Raw genomic sequence first — 22,069 nt, forward strand, 5'->3', positions numbered from 1 at the left:
TCACTTAACAACCATGTTACTAACTAGAGTGATTCACTTAACAATTGTGGCAAAAAAGTCATTGAATGGGGCAAAACTCACTTAACAAATTTCTCACTTAGCAACATAAATTCTGGGCTCAATTGTGGTCATAAGTCGAGGATGACTTGTACTCTCTTAATAGTCCATAAATGGAAAATTAGGGAATATAGAAACGGATAAAATACAAAAGCATGATACAGGATTTTAAAATGTTACTGCAGTAAAATGCTTAATGACAGTATTATAGCTGGTTTTTCTTCCATTTTGGAGTCAAATGTTGAGCATTTGTTATCTATGTTCAATTTTGATTCTCTTTTATATTATCAATACACAAGTTTTGTTAGGCTATTCTAAGTGCATTTTAATGAAATTAAACTTGAAGAAGGTCAGAGATATAATAGTAACAAAACTCAAGTCATAGAAAAGAATGGAACCTGTAGGAGTTCCAGGCTTTTTTATTTTTCATTCAGTGCCATAAACAGTCTATCTAGCAATCTCTGCTAGTTGCTACTAGCCAGTCAACACGTGGAAAAATCAGCTAAAGACATTATTTTTAAAACATTTTCAAGTAAAAAAAAATCAGAACTCAATTCCTTCTTAGCGTTGCTATTCAGTTCCCATTTGGTTTAATGTCTCCTTGAAATGTTCAGTTAATTCAAAAATAAATAATGCCCCCAACAATGGATTCTAATACAAAAACAAACTTTCTCTGTAAAAAAATTTAGAGACCAAACACAATTTTGAAAAATTCACCTTGTTTTTGTTTGACCTTTATTATGTTCATAGTTGTCATAACAAGAAAAAAATATAGCAATTTCAGCTGCTTGTCCTGATCACCAGCCTCCCTTTCCACCTTTCTTTTTTTTCTGTTGCTGTTTCTTTTTTGTTGCTGCTGCACCAGGAGGCTTTTGGTGCCTGGGTGGTATCATGTTGCTTGTTGATGCTGATGGAATAGCTGTTATAGTGCCAGGCCGTGGGGATGTAGGTGGGCTACTAGCAGTTTTACTAGCATCCCTGCAAAAAAAAAAGAGTAATATAAAGTTGATTTTTAGTTACAAACAGACCAAAATAAATTACATGCAAAAAAATTACAGTATTCACATATTTAAGACAGATAAACTACATATGAATTCTAACTTTTGCTTGCAAAGAACTGAAGAGGCCACTGAAAATGGCTTTGGAGGACAGTTGGAAGAACTGCTACCAGGGCAACAATCAGACAAGTGGGATCTGAGTCCTTTCCCAGAAACTATGGTAACTTGAGAAAACACTTCAGATAGTCCCCCTCACTAATCCATACAAAGATAAAATATAAGGAGGAAGCACATTCAGATTTAAAATATTTTGTTACTAAATCTATTGTAATAAAAGAAGTTTTAGACCAACATGGCAGTGGTTTCTTCGTCTAGAAAGTTCTGTAAGGTTGACAAATATTTAAATAGTATATAAGGCTATTTTCCAAGGATTAATTTCCATCTACAAGAAGTTATCTGACAACTTACTATCTTTGACAATCTGTACTGAGTTCCAACTCTAATCAAAGAACTTGTAAACAATTTTGTTATTAAGCTGTAGAGAATTTATCTCAGAGACACACAACAATATATAGTTGACCAATAATGTCCACTAAGCAGTGGGAAAGTAAACTAGATAGTTGTGATGGCTTGCTGCTTGGTATGCCAAATTTATTACACATCCTTTGTTTCAAAACCAACAAATGCAGCAGCTTTTGCCCCATGATTAGAGGTGACTAAAGATGGAGATATGCTACCATTCGATGCTACCACAAAACGTTTCAAAGCCCTTTAAAAAGCAAAAATTTCCCATGGAATTCCCTAACTGTAAAAGATAAAATTACTATTTCCCCAAATAGAACTACAACCTTCCATTCTCTCCAACTTCTGCCTGAACTGCTCAGGAAACGGCAGAAATAGCTGCAGAAATGGGACTAAAGGGGATGTTTGAATAGAAAGCTGGGCTTCAAGAACTGGAACAAAGTGAGAATGTTCTCAGATTCTATTTTTTGCCACATCACGCTTTTGTTTGCAGGCTCATACTTTGAGAGCAATGGATTCTATAAGACTTGTCCTTTGCCTTCCCTATTCAGATATTAAGAAGGCAATACAGGTAATCCTCAATTTATGACCATATTGGGATCAGAATATCTGTCAGTGTAGTCATAAATAAATTATCTAATGATCAGACCGAACTTTATGACCATTTTTAGCATGGTTGTTAAATGAATCATCTGTTAATGTAAATCATGCAATTGTTAAGTGAATCTGGCTTCCCCAATTGAATTGGCTTATCAGAGGCTAGCTACGAAGGTCACAAATTGCAATCATGTGACCACAAGTTGCTGTAACAGTTGTAACAGCAAGCAATTGCCAATTGCCTAAATTATAATCACATGACCCTGGTGTTTGTATGACAATTGTACTTTAAGGACAGGTCACAAGTCATTTTTTCTGAGGCCATCATAACTTTGAACCATCATTAAACAAAAAGTGTTAAGTCCGTGAATAAATGTGAATGTAAAGGTTTCCCCCTGACCAGTTGTATCCAACTCTAGGGGGCGGTGCTCATCTCTGTTTCTTATCCGAGAGCACCAACATTGTCCAAAGACATTTCCATGATCATGTGGCCAGCAAAACTATATGACGAGGTACATGATACCCTGTTACCTTCCCACCAAAGTGGTTCCTATTTATCTACTCAAATTTGCATACTTTCAGACTGCTAAATGGGCAGTCCAGGACTACCTGTACCCAAAGTTAGAAAAGCCTCATCTGCTTCACTATGGGACAAAACAGGAAGCCATATTAAATGATTTTAAACTGGCAACCTCATCTTCCTGAGCACTTCAGATCACAATGTGTCAATTAACTAAGCAGCAACACTGTGCCCCACATTCTGCTTTTCCAAAGACAGTAGAAAGCAATTTCTTGACAGCATTAATGATAAAATACTTAAAAGAGAACATCTGCAAAAAGGTATAATAAGAATATTGTGTATAGAAGTAGCCATGTAGTAAACCTATGCAGGCAAACAAAGTAATTCAAGACATAATTCAGAACAGAACATTGTTGTTTTATAACTTACTTTTCCCTTTGTCTATAACATAAAATGCTCACCCAACTTTCCTTTTCTCAACTCATTGTATATACTATAATTAATTATAAGTTAACTAAACGCAACTATATATATCTAATATAAAATTATTTCGGATTCCTGGTCAATGTGCTTATTTATCACAGCAAAGAATTACCATCTTTTGTTCCAAACATGAAATATCTATCCTTTCATCCTTCTTACAAGTAATCCTCAACTTACAACACAACTGAGCTCAAAATTTCCACTGCTAAGCATAACAGTTGTACAACCTTTCTTGCCACAGTTGTTAAGTGAATCACTGCAGTTGTTAAGTTAGTTAAGTTAGTAACATAGTTGCTAAGTGAGTCTGGCTTCCTGTTGCCAAGTGGCCATAACTATAAAAAATGGACATGTCACTTTTTTCAGTGCTGTTGTAACTTCGAATGGTCACTAAATGAATGTTTGTAAGTTAAGGACTACCTGTATTAGTTCTTGGGCAGCACTAGGCCCAAAACTAACATCCATAAGTTTAGATAACTAATTACTCACAATTCAGAGGAAGCTGCTGTCATTGCTCCCTGAGTTCCTTTCCCAATTTGGTCCTTCTTCTTGCCTTTCTTTCTCCCTCGATAGTAAGTGCGTTCTCGCATTGGAAGCCACCGTTCAGGATCAGGTGTCATTTTAGGATCATGATTCTTCGGTGGTTTTCCTACATAGTGTTTGGAATATAATGATTATTTGTATGTTTAAGAATAGCTGCATTGCAAAACTCATATAACCCAAAATTTTATTCCACTGCAAAACTCATATAATCCAAACGTTTTATGTATGGGACTTTGACTTTTATATTAATTGTAAGCTATATGCCTTTTATTAAGGTCCCTTTTTGCAGTAATACAATATCACCACAAATAGCATACTATGCAAAGATGGAACTCGGGCTTGTGGAAATTGGATTTGTTTCAAGCATGGCAGTCTTTTTAGAAGTTTAGAAGATGCATTAAAAACTACCAAAATCTATCTAATCTTGCATCCAGCTGTGACTAAACAATTACTTTTGGGAAGCAGGATAGCAGGTCTTCTTTGTTTCATCCAGCAATTAGATATTAGAAATGTATTACCGTCTAAATAATAATTTAGTAAGAGAGGCTACAGCTAATGCTGCAATATCAAATCAAATCAAATCTATATTTTTAAATTTTATTTTTAGCTGGGAAGTGTTTAGATCCTAATAACCAAATCCCCAAATGTATGTTTTACAACAAGCTAGTACTGTAACAGTAAGACACTCACCCTTCTTCTTCTTCTTCTTTTTCTTAACATCCCCTTGCCTAAAAAAAAAGCAAGAAAATGTTTGAAATGAAGTGCATGAGAAGATTTGAAGTTAATGGTTGCCCAAGATAAATTTTAGGACTTTGATTTAGAATTTCAAAGGGAGAAAGAAAGAAATGTATAACCAGTATATTTGTTTTGTTTATGGAACTGGTCTTCTCCATATCCCCTTTGCTTGACATTATAATTCATTTTATAATCAGTTTAGAAAGCTTATTTTACCCTTGTTCTTTTTGTTGATTTTCAGTTGTGGGTTTCCCGCCTTTTTTCCGAATGTATGTTGCTCCATGTGAGCTTTCCAGTGCCTCTATATCTACTTTCAAAGACATTGTGTCTGAAGAAGGCAAATGTTTGCTGAGACTATTGCAAGGAAAGAGTTTAGGAATAACAATAGATAAAATAAATAAAAGCAAGGGGATGATTTAAATATTGAAACAAACAACATGAAGATGAATTAAAAAAAATAACTTGATGTACAAGTTTACTGTGGCAAACAGGTCTACTTGATGGAATGACCAAACACTGCCTGTAGATTCATCTCCTCAATCTCATAGAAAGGATACACTTTGGCTTTCTCAGCATCAACCAGTGAGTAGGCAGAAATCAGCTGAGCCAAGGTATGGACATCATCTGGATTTTGTCTATGAAAATAAAGAGCTGAATTAATCAGATATCTTTTCCACTAACAGCAGATAAATTATTTCTGGATATTAGCAACCATGAAGTATCCCAGTGCTATTTCTTTATTTCTTACTTCAAGCATAGCTGTAGCTCACAGTTGCTTGTCACCTACCTCCATATCAGAAAAGAGACAGGAAAATCCAGTTGGATTGAGATGATTTATATATTGTTTTATTAACCCAACCCTCACTTACTTGGCCAAGAATCAGCATGGCTACAAACCTAAGATTTTGCTGGATGGAATAAGTTTATTCAAGCTACAGCTAGAAAAAACCTTGAGATAAGTCAATATAATACAGTGGTACCTTGGTACTCAACTGCTTTGAAACTCATCAAATTTGGTTGTCAATGCATTTTGATATGAAAACTTTGTCCCAGTACTCATCCTTTGTTTGGTACTCAATTCACAAGCTAGAACTTATCAGTGTCAACTGCCTCATGACTCACTACATTATTCCTTATGGGAAAAACCTGTGTGATATTGTTTTTGGTACTCGTTGTGCCTCCCAGAACCAATTAACAATGAGTACTGAAGTACCACTATACTTGAATTAACTGAGGTTGAATATTGACTCTTGATTTAAATATTGATTTAAAACCACCGACTACTGTGGAAAGTGCTGCCTTTGCTCTACCAAATCTGCCAAAATACTTCAACAGCAACCAGCTTCACAGGATTATTACAAAGATCTATAGTAATTTCTCTAAACAACATCAGATCCGTTAATGTAACAAAACATGACCACTGTATACAAAAATAGTAAGGTAAAAAATCTAAATTGCATCCAAAAATCTATTTTTATTAGAGAGCACTTAGTGCAGTGGCAGTACCCTAAGTCAGATTTTATACATCAAATGCTTGCAAACTAGAAAGAATCACAGGGTAGCTAATATGTTCTCTAAGAGGAAGATTATAAGTTTGCTTATTCCTAAATGTTTAGTCCAAGAACAATTTAAAAAATCTAATGAATAATGTAAGGAATAATGTTTCAATTTTAAATTCAATAGAATATCCACTGAACTACCAAGATAAAGATAGAGGCAAGGAGCCAGGGGACTTTGTATTTAACTGAAAAGACAATCTTCTCTAACAAAAGAATGAAATTGCTCTTGGGGAAGAGGAAAAGTGTGGAATTTGGATCATGAAACATCAAAAGCAATGAAACTTTATCTGAATGTTGGCTAACAGGTTATATATTTGATTGCTTTAAAAATTGCTTTTTAAAACCTATTAATAAACACACAGGTTAAACCCATATTTGTAATGAATTTTTCTTTCAATATTTACCAAGGGACCCTTGAGCTTTGTTTCCTGAACAATGTCTCAAAATACTTCTAGCCTGGCTGAAATGTGAGGAGAATCATTATTTTTATCCATCTGTCTCAAAGTTATGAACTGTGAAACTAGACCATGTTTAATTTTGATCCATGCTTTAATTACTACCATGTTTGGATTTAACATACTTAAGTGTATGTTATTTTTAATATATTTGCTCAGGAGCATACTTGTGAATGTCTTTCTCACTTCCTGGTAAGCCTCATTTTTAGGGGTTCTCAGACAGACTTACTTCCACAGTTCCTCAAGGTCACTGATGGCTTCCTTCTTTCGGCCATGCTTTAGCTTGAAGTTAGCAGCTTCTCTTATTAGTGACAAAAGTATCGGAGACTTGGGCTGAAAAAATACAGTATTTGTTTACAATTAATTTGAAAGCAACTAATATGCTGGTGTGAGATGATGCCTGCTCTGGGCTTTCAGAATGTTAGGGGCCTCCAAAGTCAATTATTTATCAATCTGAGTAGCAAATCTATATCCCGATTTGAAGCTCATGTATAATCTTCTTCGGTTATTTTTATATTTAACTTTTTATTAGAAGTTATACGTTGGCAAGAATTTACAAATGATATATAATTTTTGTTATACATAGATATTTATTGTAGTACAGTATCCTATAGAACACTGAGAAAATTTATGCCTTTGAAACTCAAGTTTTTTAATATTGAAGTTCAAGAAATAATTTATAAGTAGGCAAGTAGGCAAGTAGTAATGGCTAAGCTAGATGATATAGTTTTTAATTTTTTTAAAAAAAATAGTACATTGATTTCAGTACTTCCCAATTATCAATAATCCTTTCCCTGAATACACATTTCTGTTCCTTACCAATTCTGTCCCAAATCAACAAAGCTACAGCTATAAAAAAAACCACTTATTGTTGTGGAATTATTTTAACACCTAACAAGAGTAATCCATTGAGATGGGGATAATGCATAATTACAGGCCATAGAATGTCTCAGTTATCTGATAACTGGGGGATATGTTATTATTAATTATAATTGGAAGCATACTTTATGCAAAATAAAGAACTACTGCTTATTTCTATCTGCACTTCTTCAATAGATTATTCTGCTGTTTCTCTGAATTTTCTAAATCATACATTATATTCAACCTACCCCAAAACCTAATGGAATAACCACGGCATTGCAGATTTTTTTGAAAGGAGGAAAGAAACTATTCAAATGTGGAGGGTTTTGTTTATTGTTTTTATTGTTGTTTTTATTGATTTTTATGATAATTGTAAGCCACCCAGAGTTGCTTAAGAAATCACAGCAATCTTTTAAGAAAATAAACACCTGGGTGCTTACTATTCTAGAGAAAATGGCATTTAATTCAAAAGCAAGATCTTCACTCCTATAACTATACATTACTACCTTATCTCTTGAATCACATCTACATTCTATAACTTACCTGGAATTCTTGATACCATTCAATGGCTTGTGCCAAGACTTCTATTGCACTGTCAATATCTTCTTCATGGCTATACATTGTCACCAATGCTGATATCTATAGCCATTCAGGAATGGATAGGCGATAACAGAAAGAGAACATTTATTTAAGTAATAAATGCTGAAACAAAGACTATCATTGTGTTTTAATTGTAACTTTTTCACTGCATAAATTGTGTGTAAAATGAATAGAATCAAGAGTAATTGAATCACTACTCAAGAAATAAAATATCTTTCAGAACTAAAATAAAATCAAACAACTAAATGATACAAATTTTATAAACAAAAAAGTTTTTCTTGTCAATAATATACCAAGGAAGGAATAGCCCTATTCTTTTGGCCTTCCAGAAGCTCATAAAAACCTAATCCAGAAGGCCTTTGGGAGTAGACTGCTATAAAATGTCCAGCACAAGAATTATTGTAATCAAAATTTTTACTGAAATTGCATATTTCTATTACTTATTATTGCTATTATTGCATTGGCTGCAACTCTTGTTCTTATGCATAACTAAAGAGGCATCCTGACCATGTGTGTGTGTGTATCACAAACTTCCTTTATAATACAATACACTGGTCGTGATTCTCAATGTCACTGCTTGTACAAGTTAGTTGTCAGTTGTGCTAGAATGACTCCCAAAGCAAATTTTGAATTTGTTTTATCATGGAATTTATAACTACGTTCATATATGCTGAATTATATCTATAACTCACCATGCCAGGTTTATGCCTTAGCTCATCTATGCTCCTTAGGATGATGCATGCTTTCGTAACACTGCCTTTGATAGAGAACAAATGACATAATTATCAATATTCTTATCCTGTCTTTTATTGGACATTAAATTTACCATCTAAATAAGAAGAAAGAGGGCAACACCAAACAAATCTTCAGTTAGAGCTACAGGTGTACCACAATATTTAATTATTTATTATTAAACCGGTGTGCTGCCAATCTTGCTAGAAGCGACTCCAGGTGGCTTGCAGACATACAATATTGCATAAGCCAGCATTGTCGGAATGTTGGTTGTTATTTAAGCAGACAAGAGTTAATAGAAAAATTTAGAAGGCTTCTGCCTCTAATGAATACAAAAATATTCTTACAAACATATAGGAAATGCCTGAAATCTTAGAAGCACAAGAGATGACGGAATACAAATGCGATTCATCACAGTTAAGTTTTTATTTATTTATCAAATTTATATGTCACTCTGGTCACAGCATTATTTATATAATTCCTTTGAAAATCAAAACCAACCATACAAAATATTTAAAAATGCACAACCATAAATGATATTAAAATTATAATATTTCTATAAAGCAAAGAATTCATCTGACCCTTAAGCACAAAAGAAGCAATTCCTGTCTTAAGTGTCTCCCAACAACTGATGCTCAATTAACTATTTTCTTCTAATGCTAGTTTATTCTTACAAGAAAACAGCAATATGTTCCACAGAAATAATAATTGAACACAAAAACACAACATATGACTGTAACAGTGCTACTATAAGCATATGAAAGTTCTTTAAAGAATTGGGGAGTGGGGGCAGAGTACCTTGAGCAACTTTTAATTGTGCCATGGTCAATTTAATCTCAGATGCTTTCTCAGGATGTTGATCTGCAAACTCCTACAGGGCAAAAAGAAAAAAGAAAGAATTCAAATCAGACTTTCTTTGTTTCAAAATAGGAACTTTATTTTGAGTGACTATGACATAGGGGAATATTTACCTCCCAATAATAAACTCTTAGATGTGAATATGCAAAGACTAGTCTAATTGTAAAAGCCTAAGAAAGTAGTTCTGCTGAATTAAGCTGATTGGTCACTTAGTGAAGCATTTGGCCAATCAGAAGCACAGAGGTTGATTCATAATTCCACTGTTTCTCCTAGCAGCAATATCCAAGACATGTAGCCTATGATCTTGGAGATTGCAAAGCTTAATAGCCACGAGAGCAAAGTCTTTATAGAATTAATGATAGCTTAACTATGACCTATATAAAAAGACCTTCTTTTGAACTTCCCTCAAAATTTAAATGTTGGAAATGAGGAACACTTATCTCTATTTTCTATACCAGAAGTAATGTTATGAATCATCATGTCTTCCTTTATTGCCTATGCTGCAAGCTTTAAAAAAAAAATCCAGATATACTAATTTTCTCTTAGAAGTTTAGCCGCTGTAGTGCAGTATTATATTTCTACTAATGTTATCGGAGCAAGTATCGGAGAAAAATGTTGGTTGCTATAGACCTCTATTAGGAATTTAACAGCATTACATCTATATTGATTATTTTTAACCTCTATCGGAAATAAGACTACAAATACAGTTAGTACTAACAGTTTACCATGGGCCATGATTATTAGAGAATGAAATGATTTTCAGTGATTTACAGAAATATCAAAATAAAAGAATCTTTAAAAGGAAACCATTGGGGAAAATTGTATCAGAATGTTGATTTGTCCCCCTGCAGGAAATTTATTGTTGTTTTTTTCTAGTAGCCAACTATACCTGTAGGAGCTCTATTGCCTTAGTATGTTGTTTCTCTCGACACAACTGAGCTGCATGGATTAAAACAGGAAGGAGGTGTTCAGGGCTTTGCGACTGTAAACCTGATGCCAGTTTGCGGCACTGATCTGCCTAAGAGGTAAGATTAAAAAATTGTCAAGTTCAGAAAACCAATTCAAAAGAAAGAAGGCTAGACATATATGTAACAAATAAACATCTTGAATACTACAGTAACAGGATATCCAGTTTGTAGTGACTTTGCCCAACATTTCTCAAAAGAGAATATAATATATGTGTAGGAATTATAATAAAGAACCTATGTAGACACCACAGTAGTTAGATTACAGACTAACACTGCCCACAATCTGGAGTTCGATTTTGACCAGCTCAAGGTTCACTCAGCCTTCCATCCTTCTGAGGTTGGTAAAATGAGAATCCAAATTGTTGGGGGCAATATGCTGACATTGCCCAGAGTGCTGTAAAGTGCTATGGGACAGTATATAAGTTTAAGTGCTATTGCTATTGTAATTTTCCAAAATAGTATACATGGAGTTGTTAAGGGAGTTTTGACCCATTTTATCACCTTTTTGCCATAGTTGTTAAGCAAATTACTGCAGTTATTAAGTGAATCATGCAGTTCTTAAGCAAATTTGACATTCCCCATTGACTTTGCTTGTTGGAAGCCAGCTGAGAAGACTACAAATGGTGATCATATGAGCCTAGGACAGTGCAACAATTGTATGGTAGATTTTACAAAGCTTTTTTGGAGAAAGAAAAGCCACTGAGAACATAATTCTTTAGAGACAGGACCCTTGTATCACAAACTTCCTTCTAACATAAACTCTCTGCTTTTTAGGAAATTGTTGATCTACTCTTTCTTTAGCAAGTTAGGATTCTTATATGCATGGATGTTTACTTTCTTATGTGAGGAAGTCACATATTTTTAAGCTGTGTATTTCGGAGCCATGTGACATAATAAATGAGTTGACTCCTTGTGTTTGCCTGGATGAGCCCCTGAGGTTTTCTTGGCAAGATTTCAGAAATGATTTGCCACTGCTTCCTTCCCAAGATTGAGACAGACTGACTCACCCTGGCTTTGTATCCAAGGCAGGACTAGAATTCAGGCTTCTGAGTTCTAATCTGATGCCTTGTCTTAATCAATCCACTTAAACTGGTACAAAATCTACATTACCTGATTAGTATACATGGCCAACAAAGCTTTATTGAATTCTATTGCTTGGAGTTGTTTCTTGGACAGTTTATGTTCAACACCTTCAGCATTGGTCAGTTTAACTTTTTTCTTTGAATCAAAGACATTTTGGTCCTGTGAAAGTTGTAGAATGGAATTAACATAAACGTGGTATTTCATAAGCGCCTTATGACAATCTGTTCATCTACTGCTTTGCAAGCAGAAGGCAGAGCTTTACAAAAATATAATGTAATTCAAAACAGTATCATATTACAAAGACTTCTCAGGAATTGTGGCAAAAATTCTATACCTTGTTAATAGTGATGATGTTATTGGCAATGACAGCAAGCAATCCTACATCTGTGGGTCTGTAAAAATAGAATACATCCACTTTTGAAAGTATGACATTTTTTAAAAGTGTTAAAAGCACTATCAAAACATACACTTACAACTACTTACTTTAGTTTGATTATCTGATTGTAAAGTTGTAGTGCTTCCTCTGTATGACCTTGGAGTTGCAAAATATAAGCCATTTGACCATGAATAATGGCCAATTCTGCCTCAACATCTTCTTCAGTCACATCCTAAAACAAATAATATGACACACATGATTTATGATAACTGAATCCTTTTAGTTTAAATTACAAACACAATAAATATATTTTGCTACAAATCAGTAACTGCAAGTATTTTAAACTTTTAAATGCTTTTAAGAAATCAATAAACATCCTAAAACAAATAATATGGCACATGATTTATGATAACAGAACCCCATTAGATTAAATTACAAACACAATAAATATATTTTGCTACAAATCAGTAACTGCAAGTATTTAAAACTTTTAAAAAACAATGAAACTTGGCAATTTTACTATTTATCTTTTAAAGACCTTGCTAACAAGTCTATAGCTAGATTTTCACTACTACATTTTAGTGAAGGAGTTAGAAAAAAAGATACGATGTTACTTAAAGGCTCATAGAAAGAGTGCTGTTTCAGAATCTCTGAGAAATGATTCTTATAAATTGCTTATCTGTTTATTTATTATATTTCAGCCCACATTTTGAGGTGGTTTATAATTCTAAATTAAAATTCAGAATAAGTACAAAATATATAAAAACAACATTAAAACGTTATTAAATACAAAACACAAATGACTTTCCCCAATTTAATAAACCTTTGGATAGCAAATATCAGCTACAACCAGCTAAACATATTTGACACAAAAATATATTGTTCAATTGAACTGAAACACTTACCGAGTCTTCAGAGAGAGATTGGCGACACAAATCTATAGGGAAAATGTAACAAATTAATTTTGGAAGATACAAAACCACAAATCAAACATCGAGGCAGTGACAGAATGTTAGCAAGTCAAAAAGTTACGCCTCCCCCAACAGAAACATTCGGGTTTCAAGATTTATAAGAAATAGAGCTACATTTAAAGCGTTTAGATTACTGCTGTTTTTGCAGTGATTCTAGGGACAAGAATGAAGAACTAATCAGAAAGCAAACCATCTATAAACATTAGAATGCAGTTCACTCCTGATGAGCCATGATTATTTCCCCAAGCTGGTGCTCATTGTATGCATCGGTCTCCACCAGCAATATAGAAGTAGCAGCATCAGCATGAACATTCAACGCATTAGTCTACAAAAATGGAATTATATGAGAAAACATTTGTGAGTACTGGGCTGTGAAAGATGGTATCATTAGTCTCTGCCCAATTACGAGTTTGCCCTGGATATGGTGTGTGTATATAAGTGGCTCTAACAAGTACATTAAAACACCTAGTGAAGTTCTGTAATTTCCTAGATTTAGATTGTTTATTTTTTTAGATTTAGATTGTTTATTTGTATGCCGCCCTTTTCCCTGGGGGGGGACTCAGGGTGGCTCACAATCCAAAGGAAGGGAGGGAAAACAGACTTTTACATATAAGACAGTACATGATTAAAACGCAACATTCATACCATTCGGGCGGGTTACAATCTTTAACCCCAGGCCTGACGGGATAGCCAGATTCTAAGGGCTGTGCGGAAGGTCTGGAGGGTGGTGAGGGTATGAAGCTCCACATGGAGATCGTTCCATTGGGTCGGGGCTACCACTGAGAAGGCTCTCCTCCGCGTGGTGGCCAGTCGGCATTGGCCAGCGGATGGAACTCGGAGGAGGCCTAAACGATAAGATCTAATGGGTCGTGTGGAGGTGATTGGCAGTAGGCGGTCTCTCAAGTACCCAGATCCACTACCATGAAGGGCTTTATAGGTGGCAAGTAGCACCTTGAATCGTATCTGGAGATCGACAGGTAGCCAGCGCAGCTCGCGGAGGATAGGTGTTACGTGGGTGAAGCAAGGCGCACCCACAATCGCTCGCGCGGCTGCATTCTGGACTAGCTGAAGTCGCCCTATACTCCTCAAGGGCAGCCCCATGTAGAGCACATTGCAGTACTCCAGCCTAGAGGTCACAAGGGCACGAGTGACTGTTGTGAGAGCCTCCCGGTTCAGGTAGGGGCGCAACTGGTGCACCAGGCGAACCTGGGCAAATGCCCCCCTGGTCACAGCTGACAAATGGTGTTCGAAAGTCAGCTGTGGGTCCAGGAGGACTCCCAAGTTGCGGACCCTGTCTGAGTTTTGTCCACCAAGATATTACCCAGGTTTCAATCTGTTTTTGAGTCTGGTTATTTACTACCATCTAACTAGGCAGATGGATCAAGCAATGAACTGAGGACATAAGAATGAATGATCTTTTTAATGTACTTTTTCAGATTTATTGTTCTAAAAAAATTGAATACCACTGCTTATAAACACAAAATCCAGGGGAAATATTTTTTTCTAAATATGGAAGGGAATTAAATTTACTACTCATTACCTTCAGCTTTCTGCAGCATTTTCATTGCCTCATTCATCCTGCCTTGTCCAATCAAAGCACAGGCAGCATTGTAACACAGTTCATAGGTAGCTTCCTGAAGGCCCAGGTCTTCCTGAGCAGAGCAAAATTAATTAATAAGAAATTTAGTTTGAGTAAGTTTAAATAGCATCTGCTTGTTTATTTAAACTATTCCAATATGAATGGGTAGTTTCAAAATTTACCTTTTTGATCATCTGAAGGAAAGGGTGAAATCTACATGTAGAGCTAGAGGACAGTACTTCTTCCTATCTCATGGAGGAAAAAATCTTCCCTTCAGTTGCATGAACATACTTAAGCTAATAGTGATTATTGTACATCCTCTTGTTACAACCAAATTATAACTGGTAAGTTAAATGGACAATGTCTAACAGTTAGCATAATGCACTTAAGGGTCTAAGGACCTCAACCTTGGAGTCATATGGACAGTTTATGAGACCATAATAATTTTGCACCAGTGAGGTTAAAACCAATTTTGTTGTATTTAAGTATAATGACAATAAAGATTATACTTATATGCCATTCACTAAATAAATAAATAGGGATATGGATTTGAAACAACTTGTCATAGCAAGCACATATAAGCATCCTAAATGACTTGTAAGTCCCACCTTCACCTCAATGAATATTTTTGCTACTGATATCAGATTGAAGGACAACTTTCTCAACTAAAATTGATCATTATTGGATCCAAACCTGAAAGACCTCTGATAAGGGAGAAGTGTGTGATGGGCCTCTGTGATGTTTGATAGGTCTCTGTCATATCCACCAAAACCTAGGAAATTATTCATAGGAAGACTTCTATTAATATGTCCATTGTAAACTTTAATGTGTGGCAAATATATTTTGAGGCCTCAGGGTCTGGGTGGCTCTCCAATCTCTATCTTTCTTCAGCACCATCAAAAGATGTTACCTCTCTAGCACAGTATCTTTCCAGCTATGGTGCAATTTCTCAACTTGTGTGCCTGCTTAACAGATAATGGTGGCATGCTAAAGGACACTTGCCTTAGTTCTTTGCTTGGCTATTGGAGGGGTACTTGCGTTGTTAAAGCTAGAATTGATTAAATTAAATTAATAACTCCCAAACTCTACTTCTCTGCTTCCTATCTAAAAGAAGGCAGAGTATGAAATACAATATGAAAAATCAATGCAATGCTTAAAACATATGCTCATATCTTGAAAGTAGAAAAAGACTGCAATCCTTATTTTCAGAGTGCATACCTAGTAAAACTCTTGTTTCATCACTGGATTCTGTAACTAAGATTCTCTACCTTCTACTGATTCGGAAAGGCAGCATTATTGTTGGGTCACAGATGACTATAATTTGCCAATGTACAATTCTCTCGGGCAAGAGAGAAGATGTATAAGATATACAACTTGTTCGCTACTACTGTAGATACTTTGGTCTTGGCTGTATTTGCTGCTCCCTTTTGGCTATAGAGAACTGAGATCCATGGATGCCACAGTTGAGGGGAAAATCCTGCTACCCCTTAGGGTACTATAGAGCAGTGTTTTTCAACCACTGTGCCGCGGCACACTAGTGTGCCGTGACATAGTGTAAGGTGTGCCGTGGGAAAATTACTTTATATATAGTCACTATAGGCACAGAGTTAAATTTTTTTAACATTTTCTAATGGTGGTGTGCCTCGTGATTTTTTTCATGAAAAAAAGTGTGCCTTTGCACAAAAAAGGTTGAAAAACACTGCTATAGAGACTTGACACTTTCACACAGCAAAAGGATTTGTTGATGAACTTTTTTCTTTTTCTTTTTTGCTTTCTTTTAATTTTGCTGCCAAGTTAGAGCTGATGAAAAAGCAGTTGCATAAGTCTATGGCTCAGAACAATTCTTAATCTCTCCATTCTCATTAGTCATTTTATAACAATGCTGGTGAATAATTAATCTATGGCAGAGTGACAGAACTGAGGTGTGAAAGGAATGATTCACATATTCTATATATTGTTACTATAAACTTACTTACTGGCACCACTTTCTCCCAGGTGCTCTGTGCAGCAACTACTGCAGAAAGATTGGTTTTCCGTTCTTCTTCATAGTCATCCTGTGAATTACGGATAAGATCCCGATACACAGCCAAGCAGTCATCATAACGCTCTAATCTGTACAACTGAAAAGAAAAAAATAATAACTTGGTAAATCAGATACAGAATAAACATGTATAAAATCAAATCCCTGGATAAACATACAGTTACTGCAGTTCATTTTATTTAGCATCACATTTTAGCAATTCCAAAAAACAACAGAGAAAGCTTCTACAAGTTTTTGGACAAAGCTAGTTCCTCAATCTGAGTCAGGATACTTCTAACCAGTAGCAGCTATATTTTTATCTGCCCTCAATTCACAACCTACACAGAAGTGTAAAATGTTGCTCTTTCCTCTATAGTTGAAAGAATCTACAGTGTATAAAAGTGTGAAGTTAAAAAAAATAATCACATAGTTATAATGATATTCACAATATTTAAACACTTGGATATAAAAAACTGTTTTGTGGAAAAAAACAAAATACTTTTTGTGGAAAAGGTTTTCTGTAAAATTGTGTACACTAAACAATGGATAATAATAAAAATAAAAACAATAAACAAATATATGTACAAAAATTAAAATATGTAGTAACTGAGAAAAAAGACCATCCACATAACCAGGAGACAGGTTCTTTCATACCCTCGGGGCCTCAGACCTGAGCCCTGGACACATAATGTCCAACAATATTTTTAGTTTACACTTTAATATGATAGAAGGAAATGTAATATCAAGTTATTTCATAATTAATGCTACATTTGGGGCAGTAATGGTTGACCTCCAGTTTTTTTACTTGCATAATCATTAAATGTACACTAGACCAACAGGAGGACTTTGCATTTGAAACAAAGGAGTAATTACCACTTGTCCATAGAGCTCCTTTAATTTGTTTGTCTGGTGGCTGGCTCCCTGAATGGTCTTCAGAGCATTTTCAATTCTGTTCAACCTGTATTCACAATAAGCCTTCTCAAAAGCTATCAAGTCACTGCAACATATAAATGAAATACGGAGGTTATTTCTCACTATTCATTTTTCTCAAAACATTGATATATTATATTAGTATGTAGCTTAACATTTTACCTATGGGAGAGGTTACTTTCTTACACTGTACAATGGAGAATAAAGTTTAAATTCTAGAAACATATTATGGAACTGCTCAAAGTTGCAGCATGTAATAATAATTGATTAATTATAATTGATGCAATTCACATCTGAACCTATATCTATGTTGAGGATATTAATGTAATGAAATATGATCACAACATACTGGAATTTAATGCACTGTAAGTATTTAAAAGTTAAGAAAACCCAGCTGTTTCCCGTGAAGAGTAAATATAAGCATAAAAACCTTGCAAAGGATGTTAGCAGAGGTTTAATGAATAGATAAAACTGCCAGTTCCGAGATTAACTCAGGTGCATCTGTAACACAGCTAAGGTTTAGCATTTACCTTCTAACCTAACCCCTAATGGATAACTGACATTTGTTAAACTACAAAATAAAGGATTTAAGAGAATGAGTTCATCATTCCTAAGACTTCTATTACTATATCTGGTCTTTAACAAATCTACAGGTTGGGGAAAAGGGATTACCATGGAAGTAATAGCAAAAAATACCTAAAACAATGCATGCTATACCAATGGCAGAAACAAACAAAAGGCATAGAGAATAATATTATTTCTGTCTCCACGGACACTTATGTATTTATGAAGCTGAAATTCTGGAATATTTAGCAGACTGACTAATTGGATACTAGTATTCTAAAATCATTTTATATGAGCAGATTTACTTCAATTCAATATCAAGTTCAGGAGGGATAATATATATCAGCATATATAGTTGTAGCTGCATTCTGAGTCATCTTATATTATACAGTGGGGCAAAAAAGTATTTAGTCAGCCACCAATTGTGCAAGTTCTCCCATTTAAAAAGATGAGAGAGGCCTGTAATTGACATCATAGGTAGACCTCAACTATGAGAGACAAAATGAGAAAACAAATCCAGACAATCATATTGTCTGATTTGGAAAGAATTTTTTTGCAAATTATGGTAAAAAAATAAGTATTTGGTCACCTACAAACAAGCAAGATTTTTGGCTCTCACGGTCCTGTAACTTCTTCTTTAAGAGGCTCCTCTGTCCTCCACTCATTGCCTGTATTAATAGCACCTGTTTGAACTTGTTAGCAGTATAAATGACACCTGTCCACAACCTCAAACAGTCACACTCCAAACTCCACTATGGTGAAGACTAAAGAGCTGTTGAAGGACACCAGAAACAAAATTGTAGACCTGCACCATGCTGGGAAGACTGAATCTGCAAGCAGCCTGGTGTGAAGAAAATGGAAGACATACAAGACTACTGATAATCTTCCTCGATCTGGGGCTCCACGCAAGATCTCACCCCGTGCGGTCAAAATGATCACAAGAATGGTGAGCAAAAATCCCAGAACTACACGGGGGGACCTAGAGAATGACCTGCAGAGAGCTGGGACCAATGTAACAAAAGCTACCATCAGTAACACACTACGCCGCCAGGGACTCAGATCCTGCAGTGCCAGTGCCACACATGTCCCCCTGCTTAAGCCAGTACATGTCCGGGCCCATCTGAAGTTTGCTAGAGAGCATTTGGATGATCCAGAAGAGGATTGGGAGAATGTCATATGGTCAGATGAAACCAAAGTAGAACTGTTTGGTAGAAACACAACTCGTCGTGTTTGGAGGAGAGAGAATGCTGAGTTGCATCCAAAGAACACCATACCTACTGTGAAGCACGGGGGTGGCAAATTCATGCTTTGGGACTGTTTCTCTGCAAAGAGACCAGGATGACAGATCTGTGTACAGGAAAGAATGAATGGGGCCATGTATCGTGAGATTTTGAGTGCAAATCTCCTTCCATCAGCAAGGGCATTGAAGATGAAACGTGGCTGGGTCTTTCAGCAGGACAATGATCCCCAAAACACCGCCCGGGCAATGAAGGAGTGGCTTCGTAAGAAGCATTTCAAGGTCCTGGAGTGGCCTAGCCAGTCTCCAGATCTCAACCCCATAGAAAACCTTTGGAGGGAGTTGAAAGTCCATGTTGCCCAGCGACAGCCCCAAACATCATTGCTCTAGAGAAGATCTGCATGGAGGAATGGGACAACATACCAGCAACAGTGTGTGCCAACCTTGTGAAGACTTATAGAAAACATTTGACCTCTGTCATTGCCAACAAAGGATATATAACAAAGTATTGAGATGAACTTTTGATATTGACCAAATACTTATTTTCCACCATAATTTGCAAAAAAATTCTTTCCAAATCAGACAATGTGATTGTCTGGATTTGTTTTCTCATTTTGTCTCTCATAGTTGAGGTCTACCTATGATGTCAATTACAGGCCTCTCATCTTTTTAAGTGGGAGAACTTGCACAATTGGTGGCTGATTAAATACTTTTTTGCCCCACTGTAAGAGAATACAGCTCTCTATGCATTGATAATTAATGAGCACACCTGAAAAGACATGACTGCTCCAACAATCTCATCAGTGGACTTATTAAGGCAGCCATTTCTTTTTTTCAGGCTCACAAAACTGAGAAAGACTGGGTTGCTTTAATAAGTATCAGAGGTATAGTAATTGTATGAGTTCTGAAAAACTTCCTTCAAATGTGTTTTAAATTAAGTGCATCCCTATGTTTTCTATAAATGTGTTTTACTTTTACACATCTATGTACTTTTTCATATTTCAAAAAATACAGAAAACATCGCAGAGATAGTCTGTCTAATAATATTTAATAATACTTACCTAGTTAATACTTTGACATGGGTGTGAATCACACTCAAGGCTTCTTTAAAGCTTCCATTTTGTATAAGACATACCACTTTGCAGTGTAAAGCAGTCACATCATCCTTACTGATTTGTAGTACTAGAAGCAAATTCAATGCATTAAGCTACGGAATGTACATATACTAAAAATGGTTTGTACCTGTTACCTATTCATATCTCTGATTTTGAAAACTTAGCTGGATTTATAAACTGAACATTTTGAAGAATATATGCTCATGTGCATGTCAATTTTATTTTTGGAGAGTGAATTATTTGGTGGAAGGTTTCCATATTGGACTAAAATCACTAACAACATAATTACTGTCTTTCCTGAACTACTGTATCTAATTGAAAGGATGTCTATCTCAATTTTCTCCAAATAATTTAAAATGGAACTGAGTTTCAAATTCACATAGTATGATAAAGGAGACAAATAATATGCTAATACTACTAGGGAATGGGATCATCATAAATATTAGTTATTTTTTCTTTTGCCTAATTACAGTTAAGCTGTGCCTGGAAACATTAAAAAGATATGGCTGTTTAGGACAATTGTGAGGAAGGCCAGCTTGTTATAGTAAGTACAGGTGCTTTTTCCATGAAAGGCTGTTAACTTTCCATTTTCCCTATGCTTTTAAAAACTATATAACAAGGGGCCATTCAGCAAAGGAAGCACTTTTTAATACAGTGACTAGAAAGACATGTAATGAATTCCTACCTGTCACACAGCTGTTAAAAGCCATCAGAGCTCGCTTGAGATGAACATATAGAAAAGGGTTTGCTCATGAAATGGATATTTTGCAGAGCATGTTAATAGAAATGAAGCATTTTTGTTGAAGCATTACAGTAACAACAGCTTTCGGAAGCTTGTTCAACTCCATAAAAGGCTGTATACTTATTATAAAATATTTTTGAGTAGTAGTTGTCATTCTGTCACACTATTTTTTTACAGAGTCGCAGAAAGTAAACACCGGCTTTACTACCATTCCTATATCACAGATCTTGGGGCAAAAAGGCACATTAATCGGCTAAGGCCAAAGCAAAGTAGCCAGCAACCATTCTCAGAGGCGAGTTTTCCCCCCCTTCATGGCGAGATCAGCGTGAAAGCAGATACATTGTATCTTTAATAGAGAAGCGGAGCACTCCAGAATAACAAGCTCCAGTTGAATTTCACCTCAGGCAAGACCAGCTGTTACTCCTTTGCCGCTGCTCTACCTACGGCAGGGGCAAGGCAGGTAGCAATCTGCCTCGCAAAGTCGGAAGAACTTCACTGAAGACAAATGCATCGTCACTTGTGCTCCTGCAATTGTCTACAACGGAGGGTTGCCGGTCCACACTGACCCCCCCTCCCCGCACTCCGTCTCAAAAGAATAGAGAATAATACGCCGGTAGGGCGGCAACACTTGCTCACTTTTATTGACGGACTTCAGCGCGCGCCCGAAGTCCCCATTCTGGCCGCAGCGATTCACTTCGCTCCAGAGCGAGGCTACCGAGGCAGCTCCAGCCGCGCCGGAGCCACTTCCGCTCCCCGCGCCCGCCGCCATCTTGACAGAGGTAGAGAAGTAACTGAAGTATACGAGCAAAGGAAACAGCTGAACATGCCCCTTTGATACCGGAAGTAAATCGAGACCCGTGTTCTGTTGTCGTGTAATGCTCTCTATGGTGCTTCGCGATTTCTCTAGGGCGCAAGCGTGCCCAGCGGGGGTGTGGGGGGTGCGGCGCTAGGTGGCGACAAGTTGGCT

General features: G+C 36.0%; 1 protein-coding gene across 1 annotated transcript; it reads right to left on the reverse strand.

Moving 5' to 3' along the window:
* Nucleotides 1-759: 759 nt before the first annotated feature.
* SRP72 (signal recognition particle 72) lies at nt 760-21,899 on the reverse strand. The gene is made up of 19 exons (XM_014068797.2): nt 21,739-21,899; nt 20,307-20,427; nt 17,388-17,511; nt 16,471-16,614; nt 14,456-14,567; nt 12,850-12,881; nt 12,052-12,176; nt 11,903-11,960; nt 11,596-11,727; nt 10,407-10,535; nt 9,458-9,530; nt 8,620-8,684; nt 7,871-7,966; nt 6,696-6,799; nt 5,010-5,087; nt 4,669-4,806; nt 4,408-4,445; nt 3,664-3,823; nt 760-1,035 (listed from the first exon to the last, which is right to left on the reverse strand). The coding sequence occupies exons 1-19, from the start codon at nt 21,869-21,871 to the stop codon at nt 855-857; spliced, it is 2,043 nt and encodes a 680-aa protein (XP_013924272.1). The 5' UTR covers nt 21,872-21,899; the 3' UTR covers nt 760-854.
* Nucleotides 21,900-22,069: the final 170 nt, after the last annotated feature.

The sequence above is a fragment of the Thamnophis sirtalis genome, unplaced genomic scaffold (assembly GCF_051295495.1).
Source record: "Thamnophis sirtalis isolate CommonGarterSnake01/CBP01778 unplaced genomic scaffold, rThaSir2_p1.2 scaffold_5, whole genome shotgun sequence".
Classification (NCBI taxonomy): Eukaryota; Metazoa; Chordata; class Lepidosauria; order Squamata; family Natricidae; genus Thamnophis; species Thamnophis sirtalis.